Below are 18,770 nucleotides of genomic sequence, written 5' to 3' on the forward strand. Positions count from 1 at the left end.
AGAGTGTATGTATGTATGTTTGTTCTACTGTAGTTCAAGGGCCAAACCGATTTAGATGTATGACTCCGCGTTGGAATCCTTACATTACTGGGAGTGTCGTAGGCTCTATCTCTCTCTCGATTTATATATATATATATATATATATATGTAGTAGTGGAGATTTGTCAGTTGAAGCACAAACTTTAATGAACTGTGAGCCTTTATTACTGTGTTAGCTGCATTTGAACTGAATGATTCCAATCAAACGAATGAATAATATTACAAAAAATAAGAGAATTAAATTTACGCTAGGTAAAATAGAATTAAACAAATTTCTATTTAATAATAATGGTTTTCCTGTGGGGATTGTGTGTGAGACTAGAGTGGTGAGATGGTACAACCACCTCACGTGAGGCTAGACCAATCATCGCCATCAACTGCTAACAAATGGAGTGCCCCTGGGCGCTCTTTTGGGAGGTATAATGGGATGCTCTTACAATATCTCTGCAAACAATGGTCCAATTTTCAAAATTCAAATAAGATATTTGTTAGTAGATTGAGGGCTAACTTTTGCATGCATCAGGTACACTCTCAAACTAACAGATCAGTTATTCAGAAATGTTATATGTTCGCAACCCATCTTCCGATTTTCAAAACTCAAATGGGGTATTTGCTAGTATAAGAAAAATTACGACGGAACCTAACTAGAATAAAAAATAACTGGTATACTCAAACATTAGGTGTATACTCAAAAAGACCAGCTTGAGCCTTGCAAGCTCCCACAAACAGTCTTTGTAGAGTTAGATGACAGTACAATTAAGAAATAATGCTGTTGTTACCGGATTGAGAATTGAATCCAATATTGTCGAATTTGATGCTTTGCATCAGGCAAAGTGGAATGGCATACACTGCCGCTAATATTGTACTGGGCTATAACGGTGCATAAACTGCAAGAGAATACCCTAGAATAGTTGTAGATCTGAGCACTCACGTCTTTGCCAAGGGCCAGGTCTAAATATCAATGAGTTGTGTGAGACAATGAGAGAGTTTAGCAATTAGTTTTTTCTAAGTATTGTTATAAGAAAACTCAATTTAATATAACCTTATTTTAATATAAAATTAATATAATTTTTTTTCATTTTCTTTTTCCTATTTAGCCGCTGGGTATTACTCTTCAGGTATTACTTCAAAGGATTAATGAGGATATGTATGAATGTAAATGAAATGCAGTCTTGTACAGTCTCAGATTGACCGTTCCTGAGATATGTGGTTAATTGAAACCCAACCACCAAAGAACATCGGTATCCATGATCTCTCAAATTCATAAAAAAGTTTTACCTTTACTTGGATTTGAACTCACGACTTCAAAATCAGCTGATTTGCAATGACATGTTCACCACTAAACCAACCTAGTGGGTTGAAAATGGTGACTCTATGACAACTGTATGAAGATAATTTTGCAATCTGTTCAATACTCCACATCATGGGAAAGCATTATATACAATTCATCTGTTCAGATCGATCGTTCCTGAGATGTGTGGTTAATTGAAACCCAACCACTGTTCATACAATTAACTTATGGGTTAAAACATTTGATGACACTGGATCCACATTAAATTTATAATATATAGAAGCAGCAAGAAGTGTTACAATGTCAGAAAACTTTGACTAGCGTTCAAACTACCATAACCCACTGTCCAAAACATTCTGCAATTAAACATGGACTAACAATGAATATCAGTGAATCATAAATCCATTAAATATTATATAAGGACTAAGTTTTCACTCAAAAAAAAATTAATACTTTTCAGGAATTAAAAAATACTGATTTGGTTGCTAGCATAAATTTTTTTCAAGAAATGTTGCAGTGTTTGGGTAGTGATAAAAACTTAATACAATATATGTTTATATCCGAAAACCTAATTTTCACTGAAATGGCTATGTAAATAAGCAGAATAATCATTGGAATACCTGCTTCAGTCACATGAGAAACTGTTACAGAGCCTGAAAGTCAGTATGGTATGCATGTTCATTATGGTCCATAACTGAATCGGAATGATCCATTATTGGACCATTTTTTTGTAAAGACAGTTGAGAAAACACTATAAAAATTACTACTGCAGTGTAGTAATGTAATGGTTACAACATAACAGGAATCCTGTCCCGTACCTAAAGCTGCATTCCAGGAAAAGTCCTACAACTGTGGATTGTTTCTGATGTATGGCTTACCACACACATACACACAATTTTATTTAAAATATTTATGATTTTATTTAAATATATTTTTTTGCTTAATTAATTCAATGATTCTAACTAAAGCGTGTGCGCACACCATATTTAATTCGCACAGGTGTGGCAGTACTAGTGGCTACGATTGGCATTAACTAAACTAATGTAATTTCACAACTTACAGAGAACAAATTCCGCTTGTACGGTCAGCAAATTGGTGTACCTACAAGGCTTAGGGTTAACACATCAGGTACCAAGTCAACCGGATGATCAAGTTTGAGACCCAGCCAGACTGAGTTACTTTTTTACACTAAATATGACTCATTTATTTAATTCTACTGCTCACATGTGATGTCACAACATAGTAGTAGTTTAGACCTTTTTTTTTATGGTGGGGGTTAACTTAATCATTAACAAATTTGCTTAAGAAAAATATTACCTTAATTAGATGAAATCTTGAGATTCAGGGTGATCTTGCTCTAGTACAGCCTCACCCCCTTGACCTATTAAGTTGAAAATTTAATGGCATCAATGTCCCATATATAGAAGTAATGTGACCATGTATGGTCAAAGTTGGTCTAGTCGTTCTAGAGATAAAAGGTGATTTAGAGGCCAATACCGAACACATTACATATGAACATTAACATCTGGAAAATTTCCATCTGGATTTTTGGGTTCCTAAGGTGTCAAAAAGTCAAGATCCAGTGACAACTGCATATGCCCAAATTGGATCGATTACAATACTTTCACTTCTAGAGCTATAACAGTATAACAGACGGGAAAGTAAAAATCGTGACACTGTTCGGTAACTAAATCTCCTCCTCATTCGTTCATATATGACTTTTTTCTTTATATTATATTCAAGAGCAAAGCATATGTTGAGCCACCGCAAACATTAGCACAACTAAAATAAAAAACTCAAGAAGTTGCGCACATTACACTGGCCATATTATGGCAAGTAATGGAGAATTTTTAATTAAGATTACAAGTGTGTATAAATCATAATGGTGCCCACCTGTGTCAAAAGTTATTTTTAAAAAATAAAATTCTTAACTTAATAGAAAACTGTAGAAACATTCATATTAAAATATAGGACTTATTTAAATTTAAATACAGGAATTTTAAATTATCCCGGTTTAATGATATACCTAAATATATAAGGTCAATATAAAATAATATATAAGATACAAAGCGGGGATTATTTCATATTATAAACATGAAACTGTTATAAAATTCAAAGATAAAAAATTTGCATAGATGAGAAAATAAGTATCTATAAAATTTAAAATGTTAAAAACTATAAAATATAAAATGATGCACCGACGTAAATAAAATACATATTTATTTATGAATTATGGCATATTATTTAATATAAAAAACCCACTAGAAATTCACAAAAAACATAAGTAAACACTCCATAATGATTAAAAATGTATTATGTATTCTAAATAGAATTATTTTTTCTACAACTGAGTAAGAATGCATTTATGATTTTTCATACTGAGAACCATCATGACAATTTATGCATGAAGCAAGTTCTCAGTTCTGAGTAACAATCTGTAGAACAATAAGAGGCCACTTGATAAAGTTTTACTATATATGAAATATACATGTATACACATGAGAATGTGCAATTATAAAAAAAAAAATAATTATAAGATGAACTGCTATTTTTGTTTTTATGTTAAAATATTTATGTTCTAAATGGTATAATATACAAAAGTTTTATATTTCTGGATGATTTTTGTTCTTTTTTAAAATACATGAATTATAACAATGTAACAATAAAGATTCTTTTTTTTTTGTTAACGTCATTTCACAATTTATTATTACATTTAACAATAACAATAAAGAACAAAATATAATAAAAAAAAAAAAAAAAAAAAAAACAAAAAACCATCTATGAAAAAACTGACTTACCATAAGGTGTTACTTTGCTTTTCATTTGTTTTTCAAGATTTTCTTTAGCGCGAGTCGCATCGGCGATTTCGTTAGGAGAAAGGGTTGCTTCGGTTGGGGGATAGGTAAATTGAGATATATCGATCTGAATGGAGCAATCGGGTCCACTCCAACCAAGATCGCAGTGGCACTTATTCAGATTTGAGCATACCTATAAAAAAAAAATAATCTCACTTAAAAAATAAAATTACCACAAAAAGAAAATATTTACTATGGCTATGATGTTTCCGTAATTTCCTGCAGCTCAAAATTTTAACTTTATCACTTATTTCTTTTCATTTTTTTTTTTTAAACTATTACTTTTCATTAATAAATTAAATTTTGTTGATTATGTACCTATTAGTTGTATATATAAGTTGTTATAACAATATAATGCACTGAACACGCACATTCCTTGTTCAAAGAAATATGACTGACATAGTGACAATATATTTTTATAAAACCTATTTTTCTTCAAGATTAAAATACAGAGCAATATAACCTTTGAATTTATTGACAATACATATATTAAAAAAAATTCAAATAACTTCTTTATTTTATACTTTTTATGATGAAAGTATGCGTGTATGAGCTTTATGAACTATCCAGACCTTCATTCATCTGCAACAAATCTGATTCCTAGTCCAAATAAAAAAGATTGTACTCTTATTCTTCTTCTTCTATGGGCCATTGAATTCCAAGGATTGGTGAAGTTATTCCTTTATTAACCCAATTCCTGTTTTCAGATGACTCTTTGATTTCTAGAAGAAACATAAATTTTATTGCATCATAGGTAAAGAAACAAAAAATTTGAATCATTTAAAATACGATGGTAAAGAAGGATTGGTAAATCCTTCTTTGCCAAAGAACGATGGTAAAAATAAATTGACTAATTCCCCCACAATATTTCTGAGAAGAATTGGGGAGGAAAAGAAGAAATTTTGATAAAAACTTTAACACAAAGAGGAAAAAATTAAAGAAAGTAATAATTGAAGATTATGATAATGAAGGAAGGAAGGAAATCTAGAGAAATACCATGAGCAATATATTTACAAATTGTTACGGAAGACATGAGCTATAGAAGTTGTTATAAGGAACTGAAGGTAAAATGATACGAAGATCTGCAACCAACCAGCCTTGGATTGAGCACTACAGAAAAAGATACACAGAGCGATTCACAAAGAACATAACAAACTTTCAGGACATGTTCTACTGAAGAAAATAAAGAAGAATGTATGTAAAGTTATTTTGTATGATAACATCTGTCCCCGTAAGCCTCAAAGCCTCAAAGACTTGGTCAGGAGAGGTTGCCACATTAACCATACGATCAGTCTCTACCATCAATTTTTTTTTTATGATTCTCACAAAGAATTTTTATACGATAATGAGCAAATCATGAATACAATACAAGAATGACTGTCATCATTTTGAACAATTCCACTGAAAAACAAAATTGTACTGAAATACAAAATCTCATAGAAAAATGAGGCAAGTACCTAAATATAAACAAGGATTATGTTGAAAATTAACACTAGTGTCATTGTTATTGGATTAAAAAGTTTTTTGTTTCTTTTTTACAATCATTTGCCTCGTTAAGTACTGAATGACTCTCGTGGCTCTATATTTCTCTTTACTAACTTTATCTTTTATTATACTTCTGTTTAGTTTTCTCGTTTTTATGCACTTACTATAAATGCAAGGTCTGTTCAGAAACATCATTTTTAATTACGCACCAACAAAGATATTTAGTGATGTGTGGTTGGCAGCATTGTTTCGCATAACCTCCTCTGTAACCACACGATCTTGGATTTCTGGTATCTTGTTTAATTTTTATGTTATTGTTATTTGAGTGCAAAATTTTTAAGTGTTAGTATCCGATGTCAAAGTGATGCTTTCTGTTTGTTTTTATCAATTTTAATGGAATTATACTATTTGAATTATTACCTCAAGATGAAACAGTGAATTGTGCATACTACCAAGGCGTTTTACAATGGATATGTGAAAAAACCCACAAAAAGAGACCAGAGTCGTGACGAGAGAATTCATGGTTTCTTTACCATGACGATGTGCCTGCACACAGCTTTGTCAATTCATCAGTTTTGTGTTAAAAATCAAATGATTGTCCTCCATCAGCATCCCTACTTACCGGAACTGGCTCCTTGCAATTTTTTCTTATTTTCAAAATTAAAAATCATTGATGAAAGGCATCATTTTGAGACTATTGATGACGTTAAAGCGGATCTTAAAGGGCATTTCAAATGAAGCTACCCAGTACTGCTTCACGAAATGGGAACACCACTGGGAAAAATGTGTGAATAGGGAAGGGGAGTATTTTTAAAGGGACAAGGACAAACAATATGTAAAACTAATAATAAAGATTAAAATACATAAAGTTAGGTTATTTTCTGAACAGACCTTTCAAATTTTAAAAGAATAATTTCTGTAAAAAAAAACCAACTCCTGAATAAGGTTTATTCAGGAGAATTTATTAATCCTTAAAAGCTATTAAACTTTACTATTTATTTAAATAAATATATTCTGACTTCAGATTATTTGTTTTATTATTATTACTTATAGAACAGCAAAATTAAATACTGTTAGTGATAGCATAGATCCATCATAATCCAAGCATGTATGAAAGGACACAGAATTGAATTTTTCTCTAGCAATGAATTACATAGATGGTTCCACATATGTCATTCACTGGGATTTTTTTTTTATACATCTTCTCATAAATTATAACTCTTCATTGTTTATATTCTCCAAAAAATTTTTTTTTGTTTGATGAGTTTAATAAATGGAAAATTTTAATAAAGAATGAATTATGATTAACATAAATATTGTCATTAATAATTTATATTATGGTTTAAGTAAGATTAATTAAGTGATAAATCTGGAAACAAATCAACATAATTATAAGATAGTATGATACTTACTCCATGGCCAGAACACTCGTGGTTATTATGATTGCTAGGGCAGTGACCCTGGTCCATATATGGATATATACTAGTACACGTCTGATTTACACATATCTAAAGTAAAAACAGAAAAAATAAATAGAAAATTAGGGAAAATATAAAATTTTCTCATAATTAATACTCATGATTAATATTTTAATCATAACAAGTTACATTGAAGATCCATAAACTCTAACTCAGTACAATTATAAACAAAATATTTGATTATTATAAGGAATTACAGAGGACAAGATTCAGTTTCATCCCGTGGAATGTGATTATTATACCAACAATTAACCCATTAACTGCTTATAGAAATAAGCATACACAATTTTTGAAATTATACTTCTTTTGGCGGGGCATTAGGAGAAAGTGATCAGAGTGTATTTTCAGCTAGTTACAGAATTTGCGTGTGCCGATGTAACACATCATGAAGATTTGCGCAGGCCCAAGTAGATCAGTTTGCATGCACATGTATGTAGTTTCTAATTCAGTCAGTCGTTCAAAGCAATTAAGTGATTAGCATGTGCTGTAAACATAACAGATATTGAGTTGTAATAAATATATATTATTTATATACACAGATTCTGAAGATGGATATTTTAAACTTTGAATACTGTTGTTCATATTCATAAAACTTTATTTATATTGCAGCGTATATTTCTGTGAAAACTGTGTATCAAGATTTGAGGTTATACTTATGTAAGTACTATTTTTTACGAGTAAAATTATATTTTTTAAAGACACAGAAAATAGCACACATCAGATAAATTCTTGATTTTGCATAAATCATTTTAAATTTTCCAAAAACAAAATTTTTTATAAAATATACTATTATGAAATAAACTATTTGTATCATATTTTTCATATCATAAGTCGCTGATAACCCTCATGCGTATTCAATCGAAGAATTAAAAGAAACTAAACTAATCAAAATATATTCTATAAACTTTGTTTTATATGACAACGAATACTTCAATACTTTTTAAACTGTATAAAATAAATATAATTTAAGTGTTATTTATTCAAACTTTTATTCGTGGTATTTAATGTCGTCTATTGATTGTTTGACTCAGTCCAAATTTGTTTGAATGCATAAAACAACTCTTTTTTTATTCACGCCAAAGAAGTATAACTTCTTACATGCGTACATAAATACACACAGGCTTTTTTTAAAAAATAAACCCTTTATTTCATCTATTAAGTATATAATGCTAAAAATATATTCATATCAACAAAAAAAATCATTCATCGCTCAGGAAAAAAATTTATGCACTGTTGGCAAAAAGTATGCAAAAAATGTCATTTTCTGAAGAATATAAGAAGAAAGATTTATATTACAATTTATTAAACTAAAAGCGATAGTTACAAATAAACTATTTTCATTTTTTTTTTTTTTAAATTATTTATATTTTTGCTGCGAATGAAATTTTTGATCTGAATGTAGGTGCAATTTACATTTTATACACAAAAAAATTGTATAGTTTTTGTGTAGCTTACGTCTTTATTCAGCTTTTAACACATGCCCTGAATAACATGTGCCCTATTTGATCACAACGAACATATTCTGATAAACTGTTTTTTAACAGACGACCCCTTGGTTGCCATTGGTGGTGAAGGAAAATTATCTTTACTTCACCACCTTCTTTCTCATTCTCAGCAACGCTTAGTGGCATTTTTATTTCTTCACTCTTTTATCAGTGATAATACAAAAAAAAGACCTAAAATCAATTTGTATGATATTACTATTATTTGCACATCTGTATATTTTCCATGAGTTAATAATAGAATTTACAGCATTTAATAAACAATGGCCAACACTTTTTACCATATACTCGAATTCTATAATTTCCAATACCATTATCATAGGAATCAAAGGTGCATCACGCTCCAAGAATTATGGCAGGGGGGCTGCTATCTCACGTTATGGGGTAAAGAGTCATTCTTCTTTGAACAAACAGTGAACAGTTAACGTTATCTAAACGTGCTGCATAATAATCTTGTTCCTCAGCTTCTTGCAAAAGGGTTTTGATTAGAAAATATGTGGTTCATGCAGGATGGAGCCAGACTGCACACAGCTAATGTTGTTTTAGACTTTCTGTGTGAAACCTTTAACGCAAATGTAATTTCAAACCGAATTCATAATTATTTTGTGTGAGGACAGAACTGACTCCCAAACAGTCCTGATTTGAATCCGTGCGATTATTTACTTTGGTAATTTCTAAAGGAAAAGATTTTCCCTAAATATCCCTGTATAGTGATGGAACTGCAAGTACTATCATTGAGGCGTGCAACGAGATAACCGAAGATATGTGTCGTTGAGTTATTAACATAGGAGTTCATGTTGAAGTAGTTGCTAGACGTAATGGTGATCATATTGAACATGTGATAAGCAGAACATAATCTCAAGGTATACAATAAACATGTTGTATTTTACTTTTCTGTACTGCTTCCAAATAAATATTTTTTATTAATACCAAACGCTGCATCATTTTGTAGATTTAAAATCAGAATATTTTTTTGTGATACGTTGTTTCAGTAAATTACATTGCAAAGTTAAAAAAAAAAACAACAATATTTAATAAGTTTCTTGCGTAAAAATGAAAATCACAGTAACTAAAAGTAACACAGATAAGAAATAAAAATTAACAAAAGCAATTTTTAAAAATAATTAGCTCGCATCTAAGATTGCTAAAACTTTTTCACAAAAACTAGCCTATATTATTTTGCAAAGTGAACAAAAAACAATATTTAATAATTTGGTTTGCAAAAAAACGCAAAGAAACACAGATTTTAATTTAACGAAGAACATATGTAAGATCACAACATAAAGGAAAACTAAAATCACTGTGTCTAAAAGTAATACAGATAAGAAAACTAGACCAGAACACATTTTGTACAGAAAACAAAAGTTATTAACATTTACTTGAAAAATATTTTATCATTGTTGTTTTAATGTAATTGCAAAATCCCATCAAAGTATGGTGCAAGGCTATGATTAATGACATAACAGTATTTAGTAGCTCCAAGTTGAAATTTTGATGCTACACAACTATCAGGAAACATAATTTTAAAACCTGCACCAACATCTTCACATGAATTTGAGGATAACTTATTTTGTACAACATTGAGAGCCCCCATAATCTCCTTGTTAGAAACATCTTTATAACAAAAAGAAGCCACTGTGTTGTCATTTTGCATAAATAAGTCGAGGATTCAAATGTATCATACTACAGAGTGATTTTTTAGTCCTGTTACCCAATTTTAAATGTAATTTAAGAAAGGAAAATTTAGGTGGAATAAAAAAATGTATTTGTTACTTACAAAAGAGATTTAATAAAAAGCTATTACTTACATAATTGTTAAAAATATGCTCAAAATGCCAACCCCTTGCAGTTATCCACGCACGGACTCTTTTCAGCATATTAGCAGAAACCTTTTTAAGAGCTGCATTGGAAATATTCATCTGTAATATTGACTTTAATCTCATCAATAGTGTGAGGATTGTTTTTGAAGGTCTCGGACTTAATATAGCCCCACAAAAAGTAGTCAGGAGATGTGAGGTCTGGGGACCTTGGAGGCCATAAGCACTTGCTTATTATTCGATCATCAAAGAATTCTTACAGAAAATTCATGGTTTCTCGAGAAGTGTAGCATGTAGCGCCGTCTTGCTGAAACCAGTAATACCGTTCTTGAGGTTCCAGGAGGGACACAAATTGGCGCACAATATTCCTGTATAGTTCACCATTTACTGTCTGTTCGAAGAATATGGGTCAGACTATACGATGACGAGATATCGCACACCACACACCAATTTTTTCAGAATGCAAAGATTTGTCTTGTAAAGCGTTATGATTTTCAACCGCCCAAATTCGACAGTTTTGACTGTTCACATAACCATCGAGATGGATCCAAGCCTCATCACTAAAGAACACTGTGTTTAAAAATTTGATTCCGTTATTGTTTACGAGAGACCTAAACCAATGGCAATATTGCAATCGCTTGTTTAAATCTGGAGGCTGAAGCTCTTGGACTAATCGTACATTAGGATACGGATAGAATTTCAATTTTTTAACAGCTTTCTGAACACTCGAATATGACAAACCGACTTGCGTGGAAAGTTTTCGTAAGCTTTTCTGTGGAGAATTGAGCAATCTTGTTTTTACATTCTCTAAAACGTCATCTGACAAGTGAATTGGTTGACCTCTACGTTTGCTGTCGCAAACACTACCTGTCTCTCGAAATTGGTTTGCTAGCCTAGAAATTCACATTTTTTCTGGTGGAGGAACACCAACAAATTTAATTTGAAATGATTCTTTTACACTAGCGTACGATTTCGTAGCAAAATATTGTTCAAGAATGAAAACTTGTTCTACAGTAAAAGACGTTCTGTTCGTAACACGACTGGAAACGGCACAAAAGTTTACATAGTTCAAGGAGAATCAACTCACACTGCCGTATCTACACCGGTTGAGTAGCGCTACTAACTTCATATCACAAAACAAAATTTCCCTTTCTTAGAAAAAAATTACCAGATATTAACAATTGGGTAACAGGATTAAAAAACACCCTGTATTACTCTAACCAGAAGATCTTAGCAAAAAACATACAGATGTATCATGACCATTGTTCTCATAACTGTTGATCAAAGCTTTAGTCTGCCAAGTTGAAGTCTCAGTTCCACTGGGAGATAAAAATGTTTTCAATGAAGACTTTGAATTCCTTATCTTAATTATTGCATTATGCTGCTTTGCTTTATTGTGCGAAGTCACTGCCTATCAGCTGATATTGCCCAGTCCAAAGGTTTTTTACATATATCACAAAAAGCATGATAAAAAATTCTACCTCATCTCAACTGATTGAATTCTGGGTGTAAGTTTATATCTAACCACTGGTCATTAAACAAATGCTATTTAAAAACAATTTATTACCTAAAATACCAAAAAAATAATTAATGGTGGTTTGAAAAAATTCTAAGAAAACGGTTAACAAATTAAAATTTCAATGGTAACTTTTTGTTAAAATTTCACCAATTAAAAAATTAACTGCAATTTGGAAATTTCTCCTTTAATATAAAAGAATAATTAAAGAATGTAAGTAAGAACAGGACATGTTAATAGTTGCTTGATGTACACGTAGTTGTGAAGTGCTGGACACTCGGGACACGGGACACCACTTCCCGATTCCAGGATAGTATATAAATATATTTTGACATTACTTATAAAATAGTTTATTAATAAAATAATCTTAATTTGGTAATGAAAATGCAATTCTCTAAATTTTTTCCAATTTTGACTTTTCTTGATTTTTTCCAAAAATTCCTGATTAAGTTTATATCTCCTGACTTTCACTGAATTTTCCTGTCTGTGGGAATTATGTATATGAGAAATATTATCATAATAAGACATATATGTTTTGTTCATCCATAGATTCTGGTGTAATTTTCTCAATAACTTGATAAAATTAAAAATAATACTATTTGTATATAAATCAATTGAAGATACGAGGGCAGCCCAGAGAGTAACTTACGTTTGTGCCTAGCGTGGAGATGGGTGGGGATAGAGCCCCATCCATCGTTTTGACACCCATCTTGGTGTCAAAACGTTTCTACACTCAGTATGCAAGCTGTCATAGTATGTCGACTGTGATTTTTCTATTTCGTTTGTTGAGAATTACTGAAATGTGCGCTTCAATAGAAAATCCCACGAGTTGTGTGGTACGTTCAGTGATTAGGTTTTTACTAGCAAAAAACCTCAAACCAGTTGAAATTTATCGGCAACTTTGTGAGGTGTATAGAGATGTAATAATGAGTGAAGGTGGAATGAGGTAGTGGTACAATTCAGTTTAAAAATGGCTGCATCAATTCATGATAAGGACCACAGTGGTAGGCCTTGTCTTGTGACTAATGAACTGGTGATGAAAATCAACAATAAAATTTGTGAAAATCGTGCTGCATTACAATTACAGAACTCTCACTTCATTTCCTCCAAATTTCACAAAGTTTACTGCAAGAAATTGTATCGGGGAAGCTTGGTTATCGCAAGCTGGGTGCCAAAAATCTAAGGTGGCAGATTTCTACAGAGAAGGAATTGTAAAGCTTGTGCATCGTTATGAAAAGTGGCCCAATTTAAATGGCGACTATGTCGAAAAATAGTTTAAGATTGTCCCTTTAAAATGTATACAATAAAATGTTTTTTTTTATTTGGTTGGTTTTTTATTTCAAAACATAAGTTACTTTCTGGAGATTCTCATAATACTGCTTAATTAGCGCTGTAAGGTTCACTAGGAGAAAAAGTTTGTAGTATTCTGATGACTCATGAGTAATTTAATATATCATTTTTAAGTCATCACATTTCAACATGCTGTCCAACAAAACAAATAATTAAATAAGATCACTTCATACTAAAAACATTTCATTAAACATTTCTTTTTAACAGACAATTTTCTGTAAAATTCAACTAATTTATGTTACTAAATTCTTTGAACATTGATTCTTAAAGGAAAAAATTACATGGTCAATCAAGCTGTATCTGCAAAAGAAAAAACCAACAATGGTCATCTAGAAAATTATAATGCCATGCACTGCCATTTTATAATATTTGCTTTTAATTAATTTTAATAAATTCTTTATTTCCCCCTCTAATATGTACACTGCTATCTGTTTATCTAGTATATACTTGTTTATATAAGCATATTCTTTAAAAAGATTTCTTCTGTCTTACTTACCCAAAGGCGAAAGAATAAAACATAATTTGTGATACTGTTCACAACAATTTTCTTAGGCCTTTCAAATACTTTTGTAAGACTATTTTCATTTATTCATAAAATAGTATACCTAACCACTTCTAAAAAAAATTATAATTCTGAATAAGACACTTTATTAATATTACAATTATGTAGGATATACTCAAAATGAACGACAGTGTTCCAATTAATGAAAATGCTTAACATTTGAAAGACTTTGGTGTTCTTGAAAGCTGATACCCATCACAATGCTGTGTACAGTACATTCATTCTTTCCTTAAACTATTTTCATAGTTTCTATAACATTCTGAAAAAAATTTCTCACAAACATGTTGATCTTCAAGGATATTAATTCTGTTTATGTTTATAAATGATAAAATCCTACGACATCTAACACCTCAGTTACAGGCTACAAATTAATGAAATTAAGACTTACAACTAATGAACATAAAGCAACTTAGTTTTACAACAGTAGTAAAAGTAATATTTTTTTCTAAAGAATTCTAGTATACATATCCCTAGTTAGTATATATATTCCTAGTTATATTCCAATGATACATTGGAATAATTCAAAAATTCGGTATCTTTTTGGAAAAATTTTATATTTCCAAAGAACTTTTCTTTTTATAACAGCCGAAGTTAGGAATTACAATTTCAAGCATGCATTTTATAAAAAACATTAGCATTTTAGCAGTGGGTGCTTTTGTTTATATTTCTCTTACAATAGTTGTTTTTATATGAATATTTCCATTGCTTCTTTTCATTTTATTGGTACTTACGTATTAACACCACCACAGCTACAGCTTTATTTAAAAACAAAGTAATCAATCGGATTTTGGTGGAAAATGAACAGTCTCTTTATTAATTTTAATAAATGGTTATTTATTTTATAAATATAATTTAACCAAACTTAACCTACGCTCGCTAACCTTGACTAATTAACACCGTAATTTTTTGAGTATTTATTTAATAAATTCAGTAATTATTGCTATTATTTATTATTTAAATAATCAAAACACTCCTGTTAATTAGTCAAGGCTAGCAAGCGAAGCGAGCGTAGGTTAAATTTGGTTAAGTTATATTTATAAAATAAATAACCATTTAATAAAATTAATAGAGACTGTTTTGAATCTATGTTATACTGTATATCGGCCCATTTTCCACTGAAATCCGATTGACTACTTTGTTTTTAAATAAAGCTGTAGCTGTATGGTAAGTACTGTATGGAACTTATACATAAGTACCATTTTATTTTATAATTATTCTGTATTATTAGAATTAAAATATAAAATAATAAAGAAATCTATTAGTGGCAAAATTATGCGACTGAATTTTAGAAAGAGAATAGTACAAAATTTTTTCATACTATAAAGAATAAATATGAGGTCAAGCAAACCACAAAATATTGTGCAAATGAAAGTGAAAATTAATAAAAAGCCTTGTCTTTTTTTAGTTTTTAATTGTTATTTTGTTACAATTTATCATTTCATGTATTTATTTTTTTGCTTTGCTGTACAGAATAATGTTTATTATTATACAGAAGGAATAATACAATTTTATGTCTATTTTTCACAATGAAAATGACCCTTTTGTTCATAAGTCCTGATACACCAAAGAAAACTTTTTCGTATTTGGAATTCAACTTCTGGGAAATCTCTCCTGATATTTACATCGACCAGACTCAGAATTTCTCTATCAAAATAGTTATAATATTTGCTTTTTGCAAAATCCATAAACAAAAATTATGTCAGCATATTCCTTGTTAGAAAATTGAAACTACGTTTTTACCCTACGATATCATAACCTTTATCTGTATAACAATTTATAACAAAACAGATTCAAATGGTACGTAACTTCATTGTTGACCAGCTGTTAGTATTACCAACCTATGTAACAATTTTTTTAAATATTTCTACAGTAATGTACATTTTAATTTAGTTTTTTACATAATTATTTCATTTTACCTGTATACATTATTGAATATACACAGCTAAAATATTGTTTTATAAATTTGGTATTTCTTTTAAAATTATTTTCAGTAATTAGCATTTTTGTTTTTAAAAAGAATGTTTATAGGTACAGAAAAAAAATTGTTTATTTTTCTTATTTTGCTTCAATAAAAACAGATTTTTAAAATGTTTTTAATTACTTTTTATCAGCTTTATTTACATTAATTTTCTCAAAATTAAACTGTCTACAAGTTAAGAGTTTTGTTAAATGTTCTCATTTATATGTCATTTAAATAAGCTATTGTACTACATACTTAAAAATATTTGGTTTTTTTTGACACCAAATGTTGTGTTTTATGTCAGATATCTTAAAAACTACTGGAGTTACAGTTCTGGGACGTATTTTATACTATTTCCCAGTTCAAATTACATAAGAAACCACCAACTTAATTTGGGTCCCAAAAATTACAGTAGGGCTTCTTTTTATTAGAAGAACTGGAAATTGAGGTGAAACCTTTCGCTAGCCATTACTTGAACAAAGCATTTCCAGACCTATATTTAAATGAACTTGTTTCATTATTTTCACCAACAGAACGTGTTCTGAAAGTTTCTCAGATTTTTCATGGGTCATCCTGTATTTTAAATTTGTTAACATATTTGTATCCGTGTCCTATTTCTACAAGATGATTAGCAAAAGTTGATTTTGTTGATGTGTCTAATACTTATAAAGGTACTGTCCCCACCTATGGGAAACAACGCCACCTTGATGTGGACGATGGTGACGATGTTTTCCATTGATCTGAGACCTATACTAGCAATATTTTCACAACTGTTAGGGCCTCCCAAGTCAAGACAGGGCAAAAGTTAAGATCCCGACTCAGAAGCACTTCAGGAAAGCATCTGTTTCTTATAATAGGGGCAGTTACCACTCGCAGAATACGATTTACCAATGATTCTTCAGGTCAGACTTTTAATCAGAAACTACCATATTTCTTAGAACAGTGAATTTGATACTATATGTGACAATATTTATTATAAATATACTTCTAAAAGTCTGTGTTTTAGAATATCTGTTCCTCCTTGTTTGTTTAGTATAATGTTTCTCAAAATGAGGGTCTCGACCCTACCCTTACAGGGATCATGAAATTAGCTTACAACTTTTTGTGTAAACAATAATGAAATCATTTTATGAGAAAAACATCTTTTAATACAAACATTTTACTTACATGCAAGTAAACATGCAAATTTTTATATAGTGAAAAAATAATTATGCATGAAAAAAGTTACCGAAGCTTTCTTTTTTGAGGTGGGGTAAATTTATAATAAAGTTTTATTGCAAAATTATGGTATGTTTAAGTAAACAAAAAAAATGTTTTAAAAAATAATTAAGAATAATTAATTAAAAAAATAAAAACAGGAAAAATTCAAAAAATCGATACTTTAAAACTTTAATCAGTACCCCCACCACCATTTTCTTGAAAGTATATTTTTGAGTCTCCTGCACTACTACTATGCCTAGGAAATTAATAAAAAAAATTTGGTTAAAAAAATATGCAATAAATAAAAAGACAGCTTTTTACATATAATTGTCAAGGGGAAATTCTTTTTTAAGATATGCTTCCATGCATGTACTGAGCTTAATATAAACTGGGGTTATTTTAGCAAAATTTTGATATAAAATTAACCCCCCCAAAAAAAACCTTTACTCTCTGGAAATATTGATTTTAAAATTTTTACCAACAAATTGCCCCGTGTACATGAGTCTCTATCCGAAATTCCATCAAAATTGGTTAATCCAATCAAAAGTTATTAAGTGCCAAACGTTCCAATCAATGTACATAATATGTATCTATGAACATAACCCCGTTTTTTTGTTTTTTTGATCCTTGGATCATGAAACGTCGAGAAATAAAAAAAAAATTATACCCCATTTTATTGATCATAGTTTTCTTTTTGCAGCATAAATTTACAGCTATGATGGCAAATAAATAAAAATCAATCGTACTGAAATTTATTTTTTATTCAAGTAATCTTTTAAAAAAATCATTTCTAGAAAACTAAATATCATTTTTTTTAAGTTCCAAAGAAAAAACTTACCAAATTATCACCACAGGGCGTTCCATCTCTGACAAGGCCCAGCTCAGGTAAATCAGTATGTTCAAACGTACCACTTGTTGTCCTGATAACAAAAATATAATTATACAATAAAATAAAATAAACTAATATTATTTTAATCAAAAATAATAAACATTAATTTGAAATAATCTTTGGCTGAAAACTAAATCATAAAAAAAAAATAAACTTTAATGCAGTTTGTTTATTCCTTCATCTTGAAAGTTACCATACATCAGTGTCATTTGGAAAGTTCTCAGCCTGACACAGAGGCGATGTAACTACGACTAAATGACTACATGATATTTGTCAAGTATGATCCTTTATATGACATGCTGTGAAGTTTCAGATGTGCACGTTTAGTTGCTTGTTTGTGAGAATTTAATAATGCAAGCAAGATTTAACATTTCGGAAAAATGGATAAAAATTTGAGTTATGAAATACTTTGTTTTTAAACGTTTAATCCCAATGGACATATAAAAATAATCAGATTTCTCCTTAAAGATTCTTCCTTCGATTGTAAAAAAGTGGGATGCTGAATTTAAACATATATTCATTCAAAAATGTTGTATACATTTATTCAAGATGATGTATGCACAAGAGACTCAAAAACTGCTAGGACAATTGTTAGAAAAATCCACTAGACTAATTTAGCATATGAAAAATGCCATGCCTGACCAGGAATAGAACCTGGAAACACTGGATGAAAAGCTGAGAAATCTGAAGAACTTGAGAGAAATGTTATGTAAAATTTATTAAATACTCAGTTTTTATAAAATTGTACATAATATATCAGGAATATTTTTGAAGTAATCTTGTATATCTTTTACATCTAAATTAAAATCATACTTGGGATACTAAC

The 18,770-nt window shown here is 30.0% G+C and overlaps 1 protein-coding gene across 1 annotated transcript in view; it reads right to left on the bottom strand.

Moving 5' to 3' along the window:
- mmd (disintegrin and metalloproteinase domain-containing protein mind-meld) overlaps positions 1 to 18,770 on the bottom strand; it is a 499,030-nt gene that overhangs the window by 136,475 nt on the left and 343,785 nt on the right. The window contains exons 19-21 of the mRNA XM_075381718.1: positions 17,894 to 17,975; positions 7,083 to 7,178; positions 4,129 to 4,318 (exon numbers count right to left, since the gene is read on the bottom strand). Of these exons, the coding sequence (XP_075237833.1) occupies positions 4,129 to 4,318; positions 7,083 to 7,178; positions 17,894 to 17,975 (368 nt within the window). The remainder of the gene's footprint in view (positions 1 to 4,128; positions 4,319 to 7,082; positions 7,179 to 17,893; positions 17,976 to 18,770) is intronic.

The sequence above is a fragment of the Lycorma delicatula genome, chromosome 13 (genome assembly GCF_047948215.1).
Source record: "Lycorma delicatula isolate Av1 chromosome 13, ASM4794821v1, whole genome shotgun sequence".
NCBI lineage: Eukaryota > Metazoa > Arthropoda > Insecta > Hemiptera > Fulgoridae > Lycorma > Lycorma delicatula.